Consider the following 22,668-nt stretch of genomic DNA (forward strand, 5'->3'; position numbering starts at 1 on the left):
AAACCCTTCTAAGAATTTTACGCCTACAGCAATTGCACCGTAACCAAATTAAGAATTTCTTGAAAATAAATTCAAAGACTAATTCAAAGTCAAATATTCCTTCAACAGACTGTATTCTCCAAAAAACTTTATTACTAATATATCACATTACTAATATCGATTCCCCACCCCAGACTAAATAACAATTAAGGACATTCATATGATCACAACCCATATTGGAAAAGACTCAGAGACTTTTTATGTCAGAACAAATTCTACACTCTTTAGAATAGAAATAACTTGTAACCCTGAGAATCTTCAAAATGTATGCTGCTAGAAATATTAAGGGATCCAATTACTTCTATTGCACCTTTATCGTATTCCACTTTCACTGTCTAAAGGATAAAAACAACCCCCAGCCAAACCTGCAGAGGTGGACATATGACACTAAACAAAGGAATCAAATATAGACAAATCTACAATAGATTATTCTCTGTTTTTATAATTTTATTTCTATTTATTGTCATCTCAATATTTGCACATTTCTGTCAAATTGTTCCTGAATACTAACGTTACAATTATCTCGTTCTACTTCTACCCGGAACATATGATTTATATGCTTGAAATACAATCACGGACTAAAAACGAACTATACAACGATGTCACTTTGGACTCAATTTCCCATAACACCGCTGACACACACCGGAAGTGACGCCGAGATCCGCACAACACCATGGGAGATGTAGTACGGAGGACCGGAAGTGACGCGACGACATCAACCCGAGCCACTGGAAACACACCGGACTAAAAATTAGGAGATTTTGGCGGTCGATTTAAAGACATATAAGCGATTTTATTCAGAAGAAGATCAGAAGCCGACTGAGGAAGCCGTGTGACGGCGAAACGCGTTTTGGCAACAAATATTTGTATTTTATATATGATATTTCAGATTTTATTATTTTCTAGTAAAACTGTATACATAATTTTAGAATATTCATTTTATAATAAATATATTTTTATACTCAACCTTCTTTGCTGTATCCTGTCGAAGTGATTCCAGAAAGGGGTAGTGTCACCCCACAAATTGACACTAGGCTAATATACTTAGAGCCGGTTAACAAAGGCTCTAAAAAAGGTGAGCAATACTATATCTTATTTTTTCATTGATATTTACAGTATTTGGGAATACTACGCTCAGATCAGATTACCTGTGTCTCTTTTCTATCTAAACTTGGAGGAAAACACGTATACGTATATCGTGAGAGGGGGGTCGTGTGGTCTACCCTAAAAGACACAGATGCCAGGAAGTTTAGAGCCCTATATCTATAAAAGGCTCTAACAAATGTGAGTGAACTTGACTCTATCTTCAGAATTCACAAAAAATTTTCTAATTCAGCTTAAACATACTGCACAATTATTTGTCTATTTTTTTCCCTTTTTTTCATGTATACAAGTGTGTAAAAGAGGGTAAGTGCAATTAAGAGCACTATTCACTATTGTATTATTCTATCACATTTAGCGCTACACTCAAGAAAACGCAGGTTTTCATTGTTGATTTTTGGTGATCTGTTTTAATTCAAACCACAAATTCTTGTTCTCAGTGTTATAATTTAAAATATTTTCTGTTAGTGGTAGTAGTAATGGGGTTAATTATTAAACATTATAGAATTAATTGGTATGGGTTTATTATTTCATTTTTTTAAATAGGTGCCTGATTATTATCCATGCCCTTTGTATGGCATATATTTGCCCAATGTCAGATTAATTAAGGGCTGCATGTAACTCTAGTGTAATCTAAGAGTTCATCCACAACATTTAAGTTCCTCTAATGAGACAAATTTAAAAAAATTCACAAAAATTACATTTGTAAGAGCGAGAGACATTTTCTCCATAATATATAGATCAGTTTCTACATCACTGCAACCTTATGAGTGTGTAGGATTTTATAAAAATATAAGTTACATTTCCTTCAATGAGAAATATTATGTGATTAACATTCTATGAAACTTACTTTTAATAAACAAAACAACACTGGGAAATAAATTGTATTGTTGCCTGTTCATGGAATTAAGAATCAATTTGCTTTTAAATAAGTATGTGGAAATGTAACTTTCTACAAAGAAAACTACAAAAATTCACTTTTTTATTGTGAATTTCAATGAAATCTGAAACATGGAACAAGTGCCCAAAACAATGTCAGCAATAAAACTACAGAGTACTTAAAGAGGGATTAACATTAGTATGCTATCCATGCTATATTTTGTCTCAGTCCACAATAACCTGCCCTATGAGCTTACAATCTAAATTAATTGAAGAGAAAAGGTACCTGGGGTTATTGTGGACTGAGACAAAATATAGCATGGGTAGCATACTAATGTTATTCCCTCTTTAAGCACTCTATATTTTGTCTCAGTCCACAATAACCCCAGGTACCTTTTCTCTTCAATTAATTTAGATTGTAAGCTCAGAGGGCAGCTTGCTTAGTTTTGCTTCTAGTAAGGTTTGACATTGCTTTTATAGCAGTATTTATAATTATATATCATACTCTCTATAACCCTTTAGTATGAATAATTCCTAAAATTTCTGAAGTGACCTGATTAAGGGCCCTATAAAAGAAATAGTAAATAATTAAAATAAGAGCTTATTCATTCTAGATTCCCTTTCAAGAATTTCTCTATTCCTCTAACCCCATGTAAGATTTATTTTTAAATCTCATTTGGTATGCACTGCAATGTGTTGTAGATTTGCAAAAAGTTTGAAGCAGTTTGCTTTTTACTAATTATAATATTTACATAAAAGACCTGCCATATAGTTATTTTTAATTTAGATGAAGTGGATGCAGCTTTGTATCACGTCTGCATAAAACAGCTTTTTAAAAATTCCCTTTTTAATGTTGTAACCCTCTAGAGATACCAGTTGGCACATTTCCTGTGGAATCTCTTAAAATGATTGTCATTTGCCGCACAGGAATTTATTACTTTGAATTAAACGTGTGATCTATGAAAATCAATGAGAATGTTATAGAAATTAAAACTGAAATCCAAAAGTAGAAAACTAGGGGTGACCGTTTAGATGTTTCTTGGATATGATGTATCCCTAAAATATTTATGCTAACAAGGTCTGTCATTCTCCGGTTACTGTCTGGATCACTTAGATTTCCAGATGCCTCGAAGCAGACGTGAATGAATCCCTGTGGATTATTTTATTTTGATGTTCTCTGAAATGGGAGGAAGTTGTTGAACTGTGCATTAGTGTTTAAAACCACTAATAACAACATGACTTGCCAATTGAAGATTTATAAGGGCAACTGGTAACAACCTAAAATTGCTCTACCGGTTAAGCGGTGGTATGGTTAGTCTGGGACCTAAAGGACTTTGTTCTTCACAACAATTCAGCACAGAAAAAAAGACTAGATCTTTGATACAGTTTTGTGGATGACCTTTATAGGAGATAAAATGTGTCTGTACTGGAGTGACCTCTACTCTATCATATATAGATGTCCCCTACTCATTTAAGCGCTTCAGACTAGGTGTTTTGCCTTCTTTTGGATCAACAGCAACAACATAGGTGAGGAAGGCTGAACTTGATGGACGCAAGTCTCTTTTCAGCTATGTAACTTTGTACTATGTAATATGTTTGTATAATTTCATAAAAGACAAAAAAAGAAAAACGATATAACGGATGACATAAAAGTTACATATATTTTATGCACTTAAACAGTACCCAGAGATTGCCTTGACTAAATGTTTATTTTTATTTCCTACATCAATTGACTTGGTAAAATAAGTGTACTACAACAAGACATACATCAGTCATGGCTAACGTTGGCCATTAATGGCTAACCTAGGCATTAAAGATTTTTTTTTTCTTGGGAGTTTCTTGGGACATATCTTTCAAAAACATGCCAGCTTTTCTGTCACTAGTGTAGATAAAACATAGACCTTACTAAGCAAAATTAATGATGTCCAAATCACTCTTGCAAGTACTCACATATCATTCTGTATTGATTTAAAGGAGCCGTCTAAGCACAATCATTACACGCCACTGTAGTAGTTAAGGCTGAAAGGCTATTTAAAACCTGCTTTTAAAAAAACAATGGACTAAGGAGTTCTAGAAGCCTTTGGCACCAATTCACCTTCATATCAAACTCTTATTTGGCTCAAGTAATGGCACAAGAGAGTGACCTTAGCTATACAACTATCATTTTCCAAACGGCTTTAAGAATATTCTCCATCAATTTTTTTAATTTATTTATTATAATATAGTTTAAACGACTACCTGCACACATTTTAGTTCTAACTAATGGTTATCAAGTGCATCTCTTTTTGAAAACATTATAGATGACAAGTCCATATACATAGTTTTAGTCTATACAATGCTTTGGCAAAATCAACAGCAAATTTAGAAGATAAAATGATATACTTACCTGATGATTGCCTTATCCAGTATGGTGTCTTGGAATGGACAGAGTAGCAGTTCGCACAACTGCCCCAATTTCTAGTGGGTATAAGTATACTGGCAGCCTCTGTAGTTGTAGTCTTAACTGCTTTACTGACCACAAGCCAATGGCATAGAACCATAGGACCACTTAAGTCACCCTGGCCGCTTCATCTCAGTGATGTAGTCTGGGTGCAGTGGTCCTTTATTTATTTTTTATTGATTTATTTTAGTTTTTTTTTTTTGCTGTGCAGGTAGGTCAGGACTCAAGTCCTGGAGGAACGTGTGGGAATGGCATTCCTGCACTTTTTCCACAGCAGGAACGCCATTCCCATTGCTCTTGCAGGACCAGGGCTGTCTTTAACTGCAGCTGCCCCGGGCCGCGTCAGGATCCGATTCTTCACTATGCGAGTGGCTTCGCTGCATAGTGAAGGACTTGGACTTACTTACTCCTCCTCCTGATCTCCCCTGTCCTTTGGGTATGTGGCTACGTGGAGGTGGAGTCATGGGAATGCTGGGGTGAGCCCCAGGTCACAACGGTGTCCTCCAAGAAAGAATTGCAGAACGGCCCCACACGGTCACCACACACTCCTTCCATCCGGCATAAACCCTGAGCCCAGAGCACAGCACTGATCCTTGAGCTTGCTGAGCCTGTTCTTCAGAACTGTAAATGTATGTAAGTGGAGGGGAGCTATTACTTGTTTGATGGGGGTAACGGGGCTGGGTGGTTGGAAGGAGGAAGGGGGAGGGTGGATGGAGGGGGTGCAAGTACAGTATTATCTGGGTATTTCATAAAAAAAAAGTAATCTGATAAATACAAAACATTTGTGTCAGAAGTTGTGCTTTTTTAAAAAAATTCCCAGAATTAGAGAGATAATACCTTTTACAGCTGAAACTGGCCCAGGGCACATGTTTTACATCCCAGTATTTGCACATAAGACAAGAATTCATGAATGTGCACTGTGTTTGAGAACCTGCAAGGCCTTAAGTCAGATAAGGAACACCTATGACTAAAGTGGACTTAAAGAAAGACCCCAAACATGCTCAGCTGGTGGCAATCACTCAATGAGTTGATCCCTAAATCCTCTTACAACACGGGCATCGCCGGTGCACTCCTGGCACCATAATCAATACGGTGAGCTGTAGTGGTTATGGTGCTTGGAGCATTTCTTTAAAGATATTTGGAGGGAGAGGGGGTTGGATCAGCAACATCAGCACAGGTATAGAAGGGCAGCATAAGGAAACGTGTCCTTGAGAAATGCGGGTGATGTGCCACACTTAGAAGCTGCAGTGTTTACTTTGCGGGGGGATCAGACAGCTACTAGAGGAGCATCCTTTGCTGTGACCGTGTAAAACTTATGTGATGGTGAGGCTCATAGGAAAACACTGAATTCAATGATTTCCCATGTAAAACATTTGGGTGCGCACAGTGCTCACCTCAGCATGCTAGGGCATTGCAGGTACCTATAAAAATGTCAGTTTGATGTAGTGGTTATGGAGCTTGGAGAATTCTTTTAATGCGCAAATCAGATTTTCCTGAAAATTGTCCAACAAAATCATGTACTAATAAGAGTGTACTTATTTGACCACCATTTCCTAAATATTGAAAAAAATGAAAATGAAAGGGACACTTTAGCATTAGGAATACAAACATGAATCCTTGTCCACATTTATATTCAGGGCTTCCCCCCTTTTGACCTGTGAAAAAATAAGGTTTTACTTACCTTTCTTCCAATGTCGCTTCCACAATGGTCACCCAATCTAATGCTCTTCATAAGGAGCATTGGGGATGAGATGTATGTGCCCAGTAAGTGCTGCATGCTCACTCATTCAAGTGCTTCTCATAGGGAAGCATTGATTCCAGTACTTCTCTATGAGCTGTATTTGATGACATTTTACATCCTTATGGCCTATCAAAAAGACCACCACAAGAGGCATGTTTAACCCTTCAATAAAAAAATTGCAGTATCTACAAAACGACAATGATTTAGATTTAAGGGCTAAAAATTAAGGGTCACTGCACCCAGGCCACTTCATTGGCATGTTGTCTGGGTTCTTTTAGTGGTTCTTAAATTTCGAGCCAAACTCATTTAATCAGAATATGGCTACAGTCTTAACTCAAAGATATGACATTCCTTTTTAAGTGTGCAACCATGCTGAGAAACGTACCCACGCATCACTTTTACCAAATAGATTTAGTTTCTTTTGATATTTTATATTAGAGCATTAAGAGTGAAATCCCACTTGTGCATAAAAATTACTGCATTCATTTGATGTGCTTTGATTATGACAGTTGCTATTGACAATACTCTAAAATGCTACAGGTGATCCTCATTTAGCGACCTACCTGTTTTACAAACTCCACTTGCAGTGGAGATATGCCTATGATTCTTCTCTGTTTGTAAGTGCAATCAATAAATGTGTTTTTGTACTTTTACTATATACTTCACCATGTATGGCTCTTTTTATCCATTTCTCTGAAGACATCCATATACTTGAATCTACTATCAAGCTATATATTACATATACCCCAAGGGGGTGAGAGGCCTGCTTTTCATCGTTGTTTGTGAGTTTGTTACTAACATCACAATTTTCACTATTAATCTCTTATTGTGTTACGCTATGATTTGTATTTATTTTTTGTCATTTTAGACTCTATCTTATTCCTATAGAGAATAGACCTACTCTGGTTATATTTTCCAGGTTGTATTTTTACTGTATGCTTATTGAATGTGGTTTCCATCTCTTTTTTTCACATTTTACCTGTTTTACAATGGCTCGCACTTATGACCAAGCGTAAGTGTGAGCCGTCGTAGGGATTCCCTGCTCTGGTGCGCATGTCTATGTTCGGGAAACTTCCCCGAACATAGATGAATGCACAAGAGCAAGGAATCCCTCTAATCTATGTTCGGTGAAATTTCGAGGGATTCCCTGCTCTGGTGTGTTTGTCTATGCTCTGAGAGGTTTTTCCTGAACATAGACAAGCACACCAGAGCAGGGAATCCCTCAAATCTTTGTTCGGGGTGTTTCTCCGAACATAGACAAACGCACCAGAGCAGGGAATCCCTTAACTCCTCTCTTACCGACCAATTCGTTCTATGACTGAAGTGAGGATGAAGGACTGAAGGAGGATGTAATTTTGCAGCTTGTCTTTGTAAAGTAGTGTGCTAAATATATTCTTGTTATATTTTAATTATTATAGATTAGATACTGATGTGTATGAGGACTTTTTAACCCCTTAAGGACCAAACTTCTGGAATAAAAGGGAATCATGACATGTCACACATGTCATGTGTCCTTAAGGGGTTAAGGGCCACTCCATGCTGTAAGTGAGCTACACGTTTTAAACTGACATTCTTAGTAAAACAATCACTTCTTAATAAAGTGGTTTTGATGTATAATTCCTGCCTTGCAGTTGAAATCAGTGCTGTTTTTGAGAAACAGTAGGGGCTTTGTCTTGGGTAGATCCATTCATTCTATTTCTATGCCTGGCATCCACATACAAAATATGTTGACACTGTACGCTAGGTGCTAATGAAACTTGCACACTGTTCATCCAAGCATTGACCACACAGGCTCACTGCTAGTGCTCAGAAGTATTCATAGAGCCAGATAGGCTTGGTGGAGCAGTCAAAGGAGGAAGTAGAAATAAAGAGGCATTTTTGTAGTTGCAGTAGTGTGCAAAGAGATGGACCTCATTACCCAATAATCTATGCAATGAGCATAGGTGGTTATGGTGCCAGGAGTGCCCATTTAATAATATTATTAAAGTGTACATGATAATATTTTTTCTTAGTTGTCTTTTTGGGTCAAATAAATCACCTGAATTGATCAAAGGTTATACAAATTTTATACAACATACAATACATTCAATAATAAAAAGCTGCAAAATGTACAATATTGCAAACAATACTGCAAACAAGGATTGCTTTATTATCAAGTATTGTACACTTTCTGACAGATATGAGTGCTCATTATTTATTAAAACCGAACACAATCTCACAGCTGGATTAATCCTTACCTTCTCTAAGGGACTTTCTACACGAGGGATGCTTATCATTGGCATTTGAGCTAAGTTATCAATGGGAGATTTTTCTTGCTCTGATTGTCTTCCCTTAAAGTTGTTTACAACACATACCACCTGAAACACACAAGCAAAAGTTATGTTATGACATTGTCTCTGTTGTGTCACATTGAAGAGTGATGATCCTTCTTTATACTACTCAAGGGTCAAAAACAAACCAAGAAGACGTGATGTACAATTATAATGTCAAGAGAAACCATATAGTTTTGCTACACAACATGAAAAAAAATAAAATGTAATGCTAGTTCGGTTTTAAAATGACAGCTTGTCTCCACAAAATGAAACTAACCGATTATACTTTGAAACTTTTATATTATAAAAGTGACTTTTTTCTTAATTTAATGCTGTACAACTCTATTTTTTTTTAGAAATAGAGAAATCAACTGTAATCTTTTTAAAAGAACCACTTAAGGCACCAAAAGCAGTTCATGAAGTGACTACAGTGCTTGTAGTCCACAAGTGCTTTCTTACACTTAAGTGTTTTCAAATGGGTTTGAGTCCCCAGGCATCAGCCCATATATCTCGGAATCATTATTCACTGGAGACTAAATTTAAAGTTTGTCGATACAAAACAACCAATGCATTGTTCCAGAATGTCATAAAGGGACATGTTTTAATTTTGACCTTAATCCATTCAAGACACTTTATCACACATGTGCACGATGTTGCCCTGTTTGGCAATGGTTCTAACATTTTAGACAGATTGGCTTCACCAGATCCATTCACCAGTAAAACAGTCAGAGGAAAATGCAGGCAAACCTTCTGTGCAGACACTAGGTTGCAATACATATTGAATAATAATTTCCATGTGCAAGTGGTAATAATATGGGAATTACATTGTCAATATATTATCAATGTATCTATTTTTTTGCTCATCATGCTATGTAGAATGAGGTCATTGCTTCATTTGCATTCCCTGGAGATCTAGATGTGAATTTCATATTGATGTTTAGGCTTTTTTTGTAAAAAGCAGTTGGCTTTTGTGGAGTGAGTTGTTTGAACACCAAAGCTGAACCTTTCTAGGTTCTTCTGTAGCAGTATAGGTAGAGCTGAGACCTGTAATCATCTCTGTATATAGCAGCAAGATTCTAAAATCACAGTTTATCTCTTCTCTTTCTAGACCCAGCAGTAACCCAAAAATCTAAAAAACACTATGCTTGTAGATTTATTTTTTTTACTTCTAGATTTTATTTCCATATTAAACAGCTCAACCATAGACATTTTATGTAGCAGTATAATTAGAAATCAAAGGAGTAGATATGATGTTTTTTTTTTTTTTAAGATGCTTATTTATGTAAAATGAAATAAAGTAGATGTCTCTATGTGGTCATTTTCATGCATTTTAATTAAAGGGACACTTTAGGCACCCAGACCACTTCAGCCCATTGAAGTGGTCTGGGTACCAACTCCCATTACCCTTACCCCTGCAAGTGTAATTACTTCAGTTTTTATAAACTGCCATCATTACCTTGGAGGGTTAAGTCCTCTTCTCCTGGCTGTCTATAAGATAGCCACTAGAGGGACTTCTAGCTTCTTAGACAACTTTTAACCCCTTCAGTGACATGGAATGGGGGGTCAGGAGGGAGAGGGGCACTTCAGGAGGCATGCAAGCATTCCAGCTTCACTGTTCAATGCTCTCATATAGGCTAATGCATAGCTAGTAGAAGTTGAAGAAAGCAAACAATTTTAGGGGCTCATCCAAGATAGGTACAACATGTAATAGGTGACTAAGCCTTCTCCTGCCGGATCCTCAGACATTCAACGTGACCAGTCATATGAAAGGTAAGCCGTACCATTATAACATAACACTAGTTTAATCATTTAATGTTTTCAGAGGTCTGGAAGGGAGGAGGTCAATTTAGTTCTGTGTGACCCGATCTGAAAACTGTTTGTTTATCCATGTGCTAAGATTTAGAATTAGAATAACTGGCAGACATGCACATGTGAGAGCACCTGAGACTTTTGTAGTCTAGGTAACCATAGAGAAGAGAGGACTTGAACAATCCCTTAGGGAAAATGACCTTCCCAATAAACTGTAGTATCATTTGGGAAGTATATTGTCAGTGTACAGGCAATACAGGTTTAAGGCTGAGTTATTAGATGCTCCCACAATTTCTTCTAAAAGACAATGACCATAGGATTATGGAAAGCAAGAGGTAACTGGGGCACAATCTCACTGATCTCACTGTTTCTCAAAATAAATACAGTTCTGATAGCAGGTTCAGTTGAAAGAGTTACCCAGCAGAGAGTGAAAGTTTTATGAACCCAGCTGTATGCAGTGGTTCAGTCCGACCAATTATGACAACCGTCAAGTGCGAAACTACAGCATAGGAAATAGACAAGGGAAATATCGTACAAGAGAGCCTGCATGGCCCCTTGATTCACCAGTTTATTTTAGGAGTTAGTATGGGGGCCATGATTATGTCAGATATATACTCAAGCAGTCATTGATAATTAAGAAGTGTTTGTATCCCAGGCAAGAGAAAGATCCTTTAATAACTTAAATGTGACTTATCTAAGAGATACATTATTGATGGGGTACAGATCCATGCAGCCAGAGAGTTCTGTATATATATAATAATATACTTTCAAAGGAAAAAAAAAAAACTCCACTGATAGTTAATGCCTTTGTGTATGGGTCAGAAGTAGGGGACAAGCACACAACAAAAACATACCACTTCTTATTAAAACACGAGCAGATGTATTCAGTTTAATAAGGCGATTAATAGAATATAAATAAACCTTAGCAGAAAATGAGATATAAAATATTGATTTAATGGTACGCCTTTCAGAAACATGCTTTGGCGTGATGAAATTGCAGTAGGTAAAAATATATGAATGAAAGCTAAATAATAGAGGATAAAGGAATCTTTTATTCTCTGTGGATACAGTGTGTAAATTTGACTGTATGTGCTTTTGGTCCCCACTATTAAAGCAGAATGTATGCAAATATATCCCAAATGAAGTTTGTGACCTTTGTGAGTTAAACAGAGATAGTCAATTTGAAAGACTGTTGTGGAAGGTGTGCTGATTTAAAGCAGGGAATGCATCGCTCTATTATGATTTATGAATCTTGAAAGAGATATCAACTTGATTAACTTTATGTATGAGGGACTTTTCAATTCGTAGCCTGTATAATACAAATTTGACAGGTTTTGGATTTAGTTCTTATCTATTTCGGTTAATTGTACAGAACAAAAATGTAACAAGTAGGAAAATGGTAAGTAGGAATAAGTGTTTCAGCTATATGTTATAAATGTTATAAATGTTTCTAGAATAGAAACTAGATGGGAGGTTTATGAAAGGATAACTGATGTGTTTTGGATTAGTTGGTAAATAAATCTTATTGAAATCTGTTTAAAAACCCCAGAGACAATCTCCATTTTTTCTTCTTCTATGGAGAACCATGTTTTATGAACTTGAGGTGCATGGAATTATGAGTAGGATAATTCATTATGTTTGGCGTTAATATGTAGTAACATATTATACGTGTTGTACTTCAAGAACATGTGAAATATACTGTCTTTTCTACAATTTGCAATAAAATGTTGTAATTGACACACAAAATGTTCTATTCTCATGGCTTTCCTGTAAATATGTAGAGCTTGCGGTCTGTCAGTCGGTATTCGTATTGTTTCTAACTAGTCGTAAACGCTCAGCGCAATAAGTGTAGCAGTCTAATTATTGACTTATGCAAGTCTCTGGTCTGTTCTGCCATTCAGCACTACTGCAATTTGTATATGACGTTTCAAAGTTTAGTCCAGTCTGTCCTTAATTTTTTTTATGATTCAATTATATTTGACAGCTGGTTTTAATTGTTACTTGTTAAATTAGCTGAATACTGTTATTTTATCTGTTGAATAATGGCTGTTTCTCCACATCATTATTGTTATTAGCATTTGTATGCCGCCAACATATTTTGCAGTCCTTTACAATTATAGAAGGGGGATATTTGACAAGTAATTGACATACAGAATACAACAGAAACAAGAGGTGAAGAAGCTTACAATCTATGGGGAAGAGTTAAGAAACACACAAGATGGGAAGGGCTATATAAAGCATTTGTCAAAAAAATCAGCTGTAAAAGTGATTGAATTATTGGAAGGAGATAGAATGAGCCAGGCTGTGGTAGTGAAGGAACTGAAAAATGATGTATGTAGATGTTAGTATGAGATTACACCCTTATTCTATCACATTCTTGCTCAGTATTGAAGGTTAATATAAAGCTCTATCTGAGCAGTCTCTTTAAAATGTTGTCCCTGTTAGCATTTAAAAAGGTTGTGTTGGGGGGCGGAGCCGAGCAGCCGAGCTAGACGGACGCACATCGCATGGGCTCCCCACTAAACAGGGTATTTACCGGCGATAAAATCACCACGGTGACCCACAAACGGTGGCAGAGACTCTTAAAATTACTATGGGTCGAAAGAGCAAGAAGCTCAAGCCAGAAAAACTCGGCATGGACATCGCGGATCTTTTGAGGCAAGCGCATGGCACGGCCAGGCCTAAAATGACTGCCAACTATGATGACTTCTCAGACACCACAGGAGACTCACTCCTGAACGGGAGAACAACCCTCTCACAGCCTCAGCAACAAGCTCCGATGATACCTCGGGGGGAAGACACCCAGCCGGTGACTACGGCCACATTAAAAGACCTGCTGGCGGGCCTTCAGAAAACGCTTCAGGCCGATGTAGCCGCCCTGCACTCCGACCTCGCGGGCCTCGTAGGCCGCATTGAATCAGTGGAAACAAATAAACAGCATCTTATGCAGATTGGCGCATTAGAAGAGGAAGTGAGAAGCCTTAAAAGACAACAACTATCTTTTGAGCAGCGCTTTGCCCTCCTTGAAGACACTCGGCGCCGCAACAATATTAAGATACGGGGTGTACCTGACAACCTAGCGGAGGCAGAACTCCCACACATGATACGGAGGCTGCTCTGCGAAATCCTGACTCCCAAACGAGCCAAAGCCATTCAAGTAGAGGGGACCTTCCGTATACCGAAGCCCCGTAGGGCACCAGCAGCAGCCTCAGGCGACATAGTGCTACGACTTGCTTGTTCCAGAGATAAGGAGATGGTAATGGCGGCACTAAATGACAAGTCACCGCACCAATTTGAAAACATGGCGTTGACTTTTTACAATGACCTCTCCAGAGAAACTCTTCAATGGAGAAACTCCCTACGACCATTCACAACAGCTCTCCAAAACGGGGGTATCCCCTATCGATGGCGCTCACCTTGGAAGCTACTGCTCACAAAGGACAATGTTCCCTATGAGATACAAAACCTGGAGGAGGCAACCGCACTGCTAGTAACCCTTGGCCTCCTGCAGGACGCTTTGACCAAGCCTGGTACACAAGGCACACTGAAACCACCGCATGCCTGGGACGTGGCGAGGATCACCGCGTTTGTCCCGGCTGACCAACGTGCCACAGCCGCAACCTGAGCGGACTCTTTAAATGTGTTAAAATGTTATGTTTTATTAATTAATACCTGCTGATGTTTTTCACCTTAGTTAAAGCTTGCCAATGTCTTCTATCCACCGACAAGGGTCATTATGGCCCTCAGCGTAAGCTCACTTTCCCCCCCCCCGCCTCTGTACTCTTAGTTAAGCCCTCTACCACTTAAATTACACACAGGGGCGTAAAATTTACTCAGGCCCAGCGCACTACCTAGGCGACAACAACACGCCAAAGCCGCCTTAACCGTACTTATTGCCCACTCATAAGTGTATACTGAGCATACCGACTGCTATGTATCCGGCCTGATCATATCAGGGGATGAGAGAACGATTGTCCCCCCCCCCTTACCCCTTACCACAGTCATACTGGCCTAACATGCCTAATTTTTATTTGGACTGAAACAGTCCCTAATCTGTGCCTATGATAATCTGCAAGAGCTCTTCACTTAGCCACACGCTCCTGACACCACAGGGCAATTGGTTTCCTCCTTAATTTAGTCTAATCTGTATGCTATACCGATCTGTATTTTTATTATAGGTACATTGAACGTCGCACAAAGTCACCCCATTCTAGCATAGCGACATATCATTCCTACCATTGCGCCCGTGAGGCATCCAAGCCATTCTACTAGCTGATGTACCACTCATAACCTTACCGCCATCAGCACCGTTGCGGGCGCTGGTACCTTCATATTAGCTGAACAATTTGTTGAGCAATTGTTCTTTCCTTTTCTGTTCTCCTTTTATTTTTATCATTTATACCCTAGATGAGCAATGTACCTAACATTTAAACTTGTAACTCCTATGTCATAATCTAACTGTGACCTTCACATCACACGCATGACTTATTCCTGCTCACAGCCTGTTTTTGCAATTCTAATCATTGTTTAGTATTGGACTACTTCCACATGTTTAAAAAAAAAAAATACTGTGCCTGCTAATCTTGTTCCTCACATGTAACGCTTGAGAAAAGACTGAGGAATGCCTTTGGGACACCTCAGACCTGCCTGTATTATTAACATGCACATCAAAAATAAAGAATTTAAAAAAAATATAAATAAAAAGGTTGTGTGGTATTTTTTGTTTGATCCTTTTTGTAAAATTATAAATCACAGCAGACTATGTGGCTTTCTTTTCCCATTTTCTCTTATGCTGAATAAGAAATGTCAGAAATGTAAAGTTGTAAATTGTCACTTATAAGATTTTTTTTTATAAGTTCTAAATCTAGAAACCTAAACTGACTGCCAGGTTGTAATGATTTTCTTCCTCTGTGGAATGCAGAGTGTAAGGTTTATTCCATTATCCTATTCAACATTATAAAACAGAGGAATATTATCTCTAGTAATTTGAAGTGTAATCGTAAACTGGTCGGATTAAATCAGACTTTTAATTAATAATGATTTTTAGCATTTAATTTGGTTTAGGTGTAATAAACACATTATTTAGATTTTTTATGTTAAGGTTTTAGGATTTATTTATATGTGTGTTGATTTGTGTTTTTGTATTACTACCACTGCTGGGCATCCGTTTTGTGCATTTATGACTTCTTTTTGTTTTTGCTTTTCTATCTTGTAGGATAAAAAAAAAGAGTTACATCAGGATGGAATATTTGATTTGGTATCTAAATTAGTTAATTATTATGCTTTTTATAAATGGTATGTTTGGTATTTGTGTGTTAAATGACGAGTACTGTTCGTCTTTGCATTAAAAGGGAAGGCGAAGAAAGAGTAGAATTATTCTCCCCCTTTAAGTTTTTAGATATTTGACATTGTGCCCTGGTGTGTAGATAGACATTCAGTGATTGGTACAAAATCGATGTGTTTATATTTTAGGTGAAAGAAGAAGAAAGGCATGTCACTAATGAAAACCTTTTTTAACATGGGTCAAAGTTGTACAGCAATCCACTGCCAAAAGCACTTTATCAAACCAAGAGAGGAGGGTTTAGTTAAGTCCTTCATCAGAGCGGCAACCCAAATACATCTGTAAACGTTATGGAATACTCTTTATGAATCTTTTTGTGACTTGGTCAGCCAAAAATATTTGCATAAGACCACGTGTGTCTCTTTTTATACCAAAGTGATTTCTGTTCATACCAAGTGGACCCTTTATCTACATCAAAGGGATTTAATAACCAGAGCCTGAAATTTATTCTCAAGGTTCTGTTTTGGCCTCAGCAGATTTGTTGAACTAAGAAATAATTGAAGTTGTTGGGTTAACCCAACAATAACCATGTTAGTAATTTTCTCCTCACTATCAATCGTTTCTTTTCCCATCAATTATCTTTTTTATTGGTGACACAGAAAGAATTCAGAATCATAAATGAAAATGAACAAAAGAGCTAAGGCAAATCTCCCAGTTTAGATTTGACTGTTATGTAATATAATTCTGAATAAGCAATATATTAAATAGCAGTTTTACAAGGGGGGGGGGGGGGATTTTTGCCTGGGCTTACCCCTGATAGTCAGAACTCTAAGGCAGGATGTGAAGTTGAATTTGATTAAATTTGATTAATGATTTTAATTGCATACTACTATGGCAGATTGACTAAGGGAACTCCACCACATTCATTATGAGGTGACATGTTACTAAAATTGCTTAAGATATTTTCACTTTTGTGGTGATTGCATTACTTTACAAAGTTGAGTATACTGGGCTTTGTGGGAAAATTTGGGATATTGCAAATTAGCCTATAAATAGTAGGGACCGTGTCATCTGGGCCATATGGCTTCATATTTATATGTTCTAATCAATTACCAGAATGTTCATCCTAGGACAGAGCCAATATGTGACAATCCTGTGTTTCTGGCTAATCTAGAAAGGTGACAGAGCCTTGTCAGGGTTTATCACTACTTTCAGAATTCTAGATACTAAGTACAGTATAAGTTTAGTTAGCAGACTTGGTTTTAATGCTATGCTGAAGTTCTCTGCTGAGCAGGAACAAAGGACTGCTTTGCAAAACGGCATGACTTTAGATTAAAAACTTGCAAAGGGAGGCACATTTCACTTCCTAGAATTCAAACTTTGATTGGGCTTTTGGGTTGGGTTCTTGTTTAGGTAGTTTTGGCATGCCTAATAACCATATTTTATTATGAGGACTATGTCAACAGACTGTTTCTGATCTGAAATCAGACATCTCAATAGGTTGTCAATCTGTGCTTCCAGTTCACTTCTTCATCACTTTTGTTTATAGCTTAGAGCTGATGAAATGTGGCAAGCAATTTTAGCATGAAAGGAAGGACTGTAATCATCTGGTTGGAGTAGAGAACACCCAGAGCTTCCAGGCATGTTATCCATTTTGTTTAAACCATTCTCCATTTTACAATGATGGTTTCTGATATTTAAAAAAAAAAAAAAAAATTAGCGTCAACGTATTCTGTAGCGCTTTACAACTATAGAAAGGAGATACATGTAGGCCCAGCTCATGTAAGTGTGAAGAAATGACTATTTGTTCGGTATTTTGTTTGCATATTTCTTGCTTTTTCTGTGTATTTTCATTCGGCAGATGGGACTGCCGAACAAAGACCACCCCTGGCTCACTTAACTTCAAAGCCGGTATCACTTTCACCCCCTATGTGTGCGGTCAGCGTTCGTACTGCCGAACGCCACGTGGCAGAGAAAACCGCAGCCATCTTTTTTTTCGTCAAACAAAGGCAGCGGGACTTGGTCGACGAGTGTCTGGAACTAAAATCGGACACTCGACTTCCCAAACACCGGTCTCAATCATACGAACGCTGGAACTATTGATACCGATTAGCTAGAAGAGCGCTATTCGGTACAAATATGCACACGAATGAGGGGAACAATCGCTGCTAGGAGCCAGGGGAATTCATTCGGTACTTTTATTCGTTTTTTCCCTTTTTCTAAAGTGACCGGCAAAACCACACGAATCTCTGGAACTATTTTGGGCAGCCCACCCACAGTGAACCGGTCACAAAGGACTTCCATGGTTTTTGTGAACCCCTGAACCGATCTGGGTGAAATTTGGATATGTTGGTCACCCAGATCGGGGCTATCAGGGGACATAGGATACCCCAGGTATAAAGGGGTGTTCCAGAAATTGGGGAAAACAGTGAATTTTCAGCCTGGAGATAATTAGGTTGTTACTATATCAGACCTGATTATCTCCAGGACTAGGGGAGGGAACTGCCTGTTTGTATTGGGTGTGTTTTATATTTTTATTGTTCAGGATTGGATAAATGTTACTCCTCCCTGTGGGATGTCCCCTTGCATGGGGACCTGCATAAAAAGCCATGTATGTGAATAAAAGTTAGTTCTACTTGTATCCTGATCCTGGACTCTGACTGTTATTTGGAATTCGTATGCTTTACCAAGGGAATTATCTTGTGAAGCTGCTATATTTCGTATGGACTTCGTTTACTGTAACTGCCGAACAGAACTCTCACTTTCTTAGACTCTGACATTTCGGGAGGAAACTACCGAAAACGGTTTGGCTAGACTTGGTTTCCTTACAACTGGTGGCAAGCGGAGGGATTCGAATCCCGAATGGACATTTCAAACCAAGCAAAGGAATGAATGGCTCAGCAGTACCAGCTACTTAAAAGAACCACCCTAAAGGACTTACTGGAAGCTCGAGGCAGAGTGGCAAGTAACAAGACAAAAGCCACGTTAATTGCAGAATTAATACAGAGCGATAATACCAGTAATACAGAGATGGATCAAGAGGAAGAAACCGTGATGCAAAAGGACATCCGATGGATGATCAGTCTATTAGGACCCAGCCCAACTGCAGAGGCGCTTCTGCAGGTCATGGCACAAGCCAGACAAGCGCAAAAAGAGCGAGAGGACCTGGACAGACCGTCACAGGGAGATTTACTACACTCCCCGGGAAGTACTGGGGAAATACCAAAGAAGGTAAATTATGCAGCCTTTAAATCTTTTAATGACAATGAGATGGAAATTGACAGTTACTTGCAAGACTTTGAACGGCAATGTGCACTGGAGGGATTAGACTCCACGAAATGGGCTGCAGTCATTAGCAGTAAATTGTCAGGTAGAGCAGCCGAGGCGCTGCGAGCAGTACCTGAGGGTGACATACATAATTATGAAAAAGTAAAAGACATTTTGTTGGCCAGATATGCTGTAACTCCGGAGGCATACCGGAAAAAGTTTAGAGATCTGAGGAAGACTGGGAGAGATTCCCATACGGAATGGGCTTTTCGGCTACAACGGGCGGCCCGCAATTGGATGAAGGGCTGCCAAGCAACCACCCTGGAGGATGCTTTGCAACTAATGTTACTGGAGCAATTTTTTACTCACTCTGCAGAGGACATAAAAGACTGGGTTAAAGATAGAAAACCAAAAACTGTGGAGGAAGCCGCCAGGCTAGCGGATGAGTACCAGGATAACAGGAGGAAGGAGCAAGGGGTGAGCAGACCACCTTTTAAGCCTAATTACCAAACCCAGCCTCACCAAACCCAGCAAACACAGTTCGACCCCCTGCAGTGTGCCATTATTGCAAGCAACCAGGACATTATAAGAATCAGTGCCCTCGCTTAAACCGGGGAAGCTGGGAAAGGCAACCCCCACAACAACCCAGGGCAGCTGCTCATTGTGTGCAACAAGAAAGCACAACCTATGTCCCTAACCAAGAAGAACAGTGGAGCGTGCTACACGAGGTCAACCCAGTTTAAGCTGGGGGTGACAACCGGGACCACCACCGCCAATGGATTACCGTAGATGGCGTGGGGGCCCGGGCGCTGAGAGACTCTGGGGCTACTTTGACTGTGGTGCAACCTCACACGATCAGAGCACAAGCTCGCACAGGACGCACAGTCGCTGTGAGGGTGGCTGGGGGCGCTATCCACAAACTGCCCACCGCCAATATCCTTGTCGATTGGGGTTCCGGGTCCAAACAGCTGGAGGTTGGGATTATGCAAGAACTACCCGCCGAGGTTCTGTTGGGAAATGATGTGGGATGCTTAACCTCTCAACTAGCCCGAGACCCCCCTGCCGAGGCATACCCGGTTACCACCCGAGCTCAAGCCAGACTGGAAGCTCCGCTGCACTCTGAGGAAAGCCAGGTAAGAGTCGAAATACCCCCCTTACCCGATCCCCCCTTTCCTTTCTGGGATACCCCCCAGGGGTTTGAACAAGAGCAGCGCACCGACCCCACATTAGAGGGTTATAGGAAGGCAGCGGCCGTTACCCCAGGGAACAACCCGCATGAAAAGTTTGAGTGGTATAAGGGGTTGCTGTATAGAGTGACCGAGGGGGTGGGACAGGGGGTCACCCAGGTCATCAAAAGACAGTTAATTGTACCCCGTAAATTCCGGGCTGAGTTGTTAAAACTCAGCCATGACATTCCCCTAGCAGGACATTTAGGGGTCAAAAAGACAAGGGACAGGTTAACCCAAACATTCTTCTGGCCCAGGGTCACCCAGGGCCTCAAGTATTATTGCAGGACGTGCGACGTCTGCCAAAGGGTAGGGAAAAGGGGAGACCTTCGGAAGGCCAAACTTCACCCATTGCCCATTATAGAACAGCCCTTCCACCGAGTAGCGGTAGATTTAATAGGACCCCTCAGCCGACCCAGCCAGTCGGGCAAAAAGTTCATACTAACGGTAGTCGACTACGCCACTAGATACCCGGAGGCAGTCGCCCTCACCAATATAGAGGCAGAGACCGTGGCAGAGGCCCTTGTTCAGATATTCACCCGAGTAGGTTTCCCGCAGGAGATCCTTTCCGATCGGAGAACTCAGTTCACGGCTACCCTGACACAACAATTGTGGCAGAGCTGTGGAGTGAAACCCCTGTTCAGCGCCCCGTATCATCCCCAGACTAACGGGCTCTGTGAACGTTTCAATGGCACTCTAAAACAGATGCTGAAAACCTTTACAGAGTCCCACAAGAATTGGGAAAAATTCCTTCCCCACCTTCTGTTTGCCTACCGTGAGGTGCCCCAGGCCTCCACTAGGTTTTCCCCCTTCGAACTCCTGTACGGGAGAAAAGTTCGGGGCCCACTGGAGCTCGTACGGGAACACTGGGAGGGCAATACAGATGAGGGGGGAGTCCCTATCGTCCAGTATGTCCTGGAGTTCCGGGACCGTCTGCGGGCTCTCACCGAATCGGTTCGGGAGAACCTGCAGACGGCCCAGGAGGACCAGAGGAAATGGTACGATAGGGGAGCCCAAGATAGAGTACTGGACTTAGGGCAAAAGGTATTAGCTTTGAGACCAGTTAAAAAGGATAAGCTGCAAGCAGCCTGGCAGGGACCATTTAAGGTAGTAGAACGGGTTAGCGAGACTACCTACATCGTGTGCAAATGCTCAGATGAAAGGCTGACCAAAGCCTTCCATGTGAACATGCTCAAACCATATTTTGAGAGAACAGAGGATGTGGGCGCCGTGTGTGCCCCCGCCACGGAAGATAGTGAAGGACTACCCCTCCCTGATTTACTAGACACCGCCCCCTGTACTATTGACCAAGTAAGCTTGGGTCAAAATTTAAACCCCATAGAGAAGGGTGAGGCCACTCAACTGCTGCAGGGATACCGAGAGATGTTTTCCGCCACCCCAGGCTATACCTCCGCTGCGGTACACCGCGTGGAAACCCAGGGAGAGACGCCACTGCGGCAACAGCCATATCGGATCCCGGAAGCAGTGCGTGAGAGTATGCTCACCGAGTTAAGAGATATGTTACAGCTAGGGGTGATAGAACCCTCTCAGAGTCCTTGGGCCTCCCCGGTAGTACTAGTACCGAAGCTCGACGGCACCACGCACTTCTGTGTAGACTATCGGAGGCTTAACGATCGTACTATAACAGACGCCTACCCCATGCCCAGAATAGATGAGCTCTTAGACCGTATGGCGGGGGGGAACTACTTGACTACCCTGGACCTGTGCAAAGGCTATTGGCAGATCCCCTTGGAGCCTGCGGCCATCCCCAAGTCGGCATTCGTCACCCCTTTCGGGCTATACCAATTCAAGGTTATGCCCTTTGGGATGAAGAATGCCCCGGCTACGTTTCAGAGGATGGCCGATAGGCTCCTGGAGGGATTTCAGGACTTCGCATGCGCGTATCTAGATGATATTGCCATCTACAGCCGCACATGGGGAGACCATCTGGGTCATGTGTCCAGGGTACTCAAACGAATCCACCTCGCAGGGCTCACATTGAAACCCGACAAATGTCACGTAGGCCTGGCCGAGGTACAATATCTCGGCCACCGGGTGGGATCCGGTAGACAGCGTCCAGAGCCAGCTAAGGTAGAGGCCATAGCTAACTGGCCCCAGCCTCGGACCAAAACCCAGGTACTAGCCTTCTTAGGGACGGCCGGTTATTATAGAAAGTTTGTCCCAGAGTACAGCGCCCTGGCCAAACCCCTCACCGACCTTACCAAAAAGGCCCTTCCCAAACAGGTCTCCTGGACCCCAGAGTGCACGGACGCTTTCCAGAAGCTTAAAGCGGCATTGAGTGAGGCTCCTGTGTTGGCAGCACCCGACTACACTAAACAATTTCTTGTACACACAGATGCCTCCATGTTTGGGCTGGGAGCCGTGCTAAGCCAAGTGGGAACAGACGGCATAGAACACCCGGTGGCATACCTCAGCCGTAAACTTTTACCCCGAGAAGTCAGCTATGCCACCGTAGAAAAAGAATGCTTGGCCCTCGTGTGGGCACTCAAGAAGCTTCAGCCCTATTTGTATGGGCGGGCATTTACACTTATGACTGACCACAACCCCCTGGT

At 40.7% G+C, this 22,668-nt stretch overlaps 1 protein-coding gene across 1 annotated transcript in view; it reads right to left on the reverse strand.

Annotated features, from left to right (window-relative positions):
• The window catches only part of PLPPR5 (phospholipid phosphatase related 5), a 269,888-nt gene that overhangs the window by 58,372 nt on the left and 188,848 nt on the right, over positions 1–22,668 (reverse strand). Inside the window, exon 5 of the mRNA XM_063428342.1 lies at positions 8,438–8,557. Coding sequence (XP_063284412.1) covers positions 8,438–8,557 — 120 coding nt within the window. The remainder of the gene's footprint in view (positions 1–8,437; positions 8,558–22,668) is intronic.

Source organism: Pelobates fuscus, chromosome 7 (assembly GCF_036172605.1).
Source record: "Pelobates fuscus isolate aPelFus1 chromosome 7, aPelFus1.pri, whole genome shotgun sequence".
In the NCBI taxonomy this organism is placed as follows: Eukaryota; Metazoa; Chordata; class Amphibia; order Anura; family Pelobatidae; genus Pelobates; species Pelobates fuscus.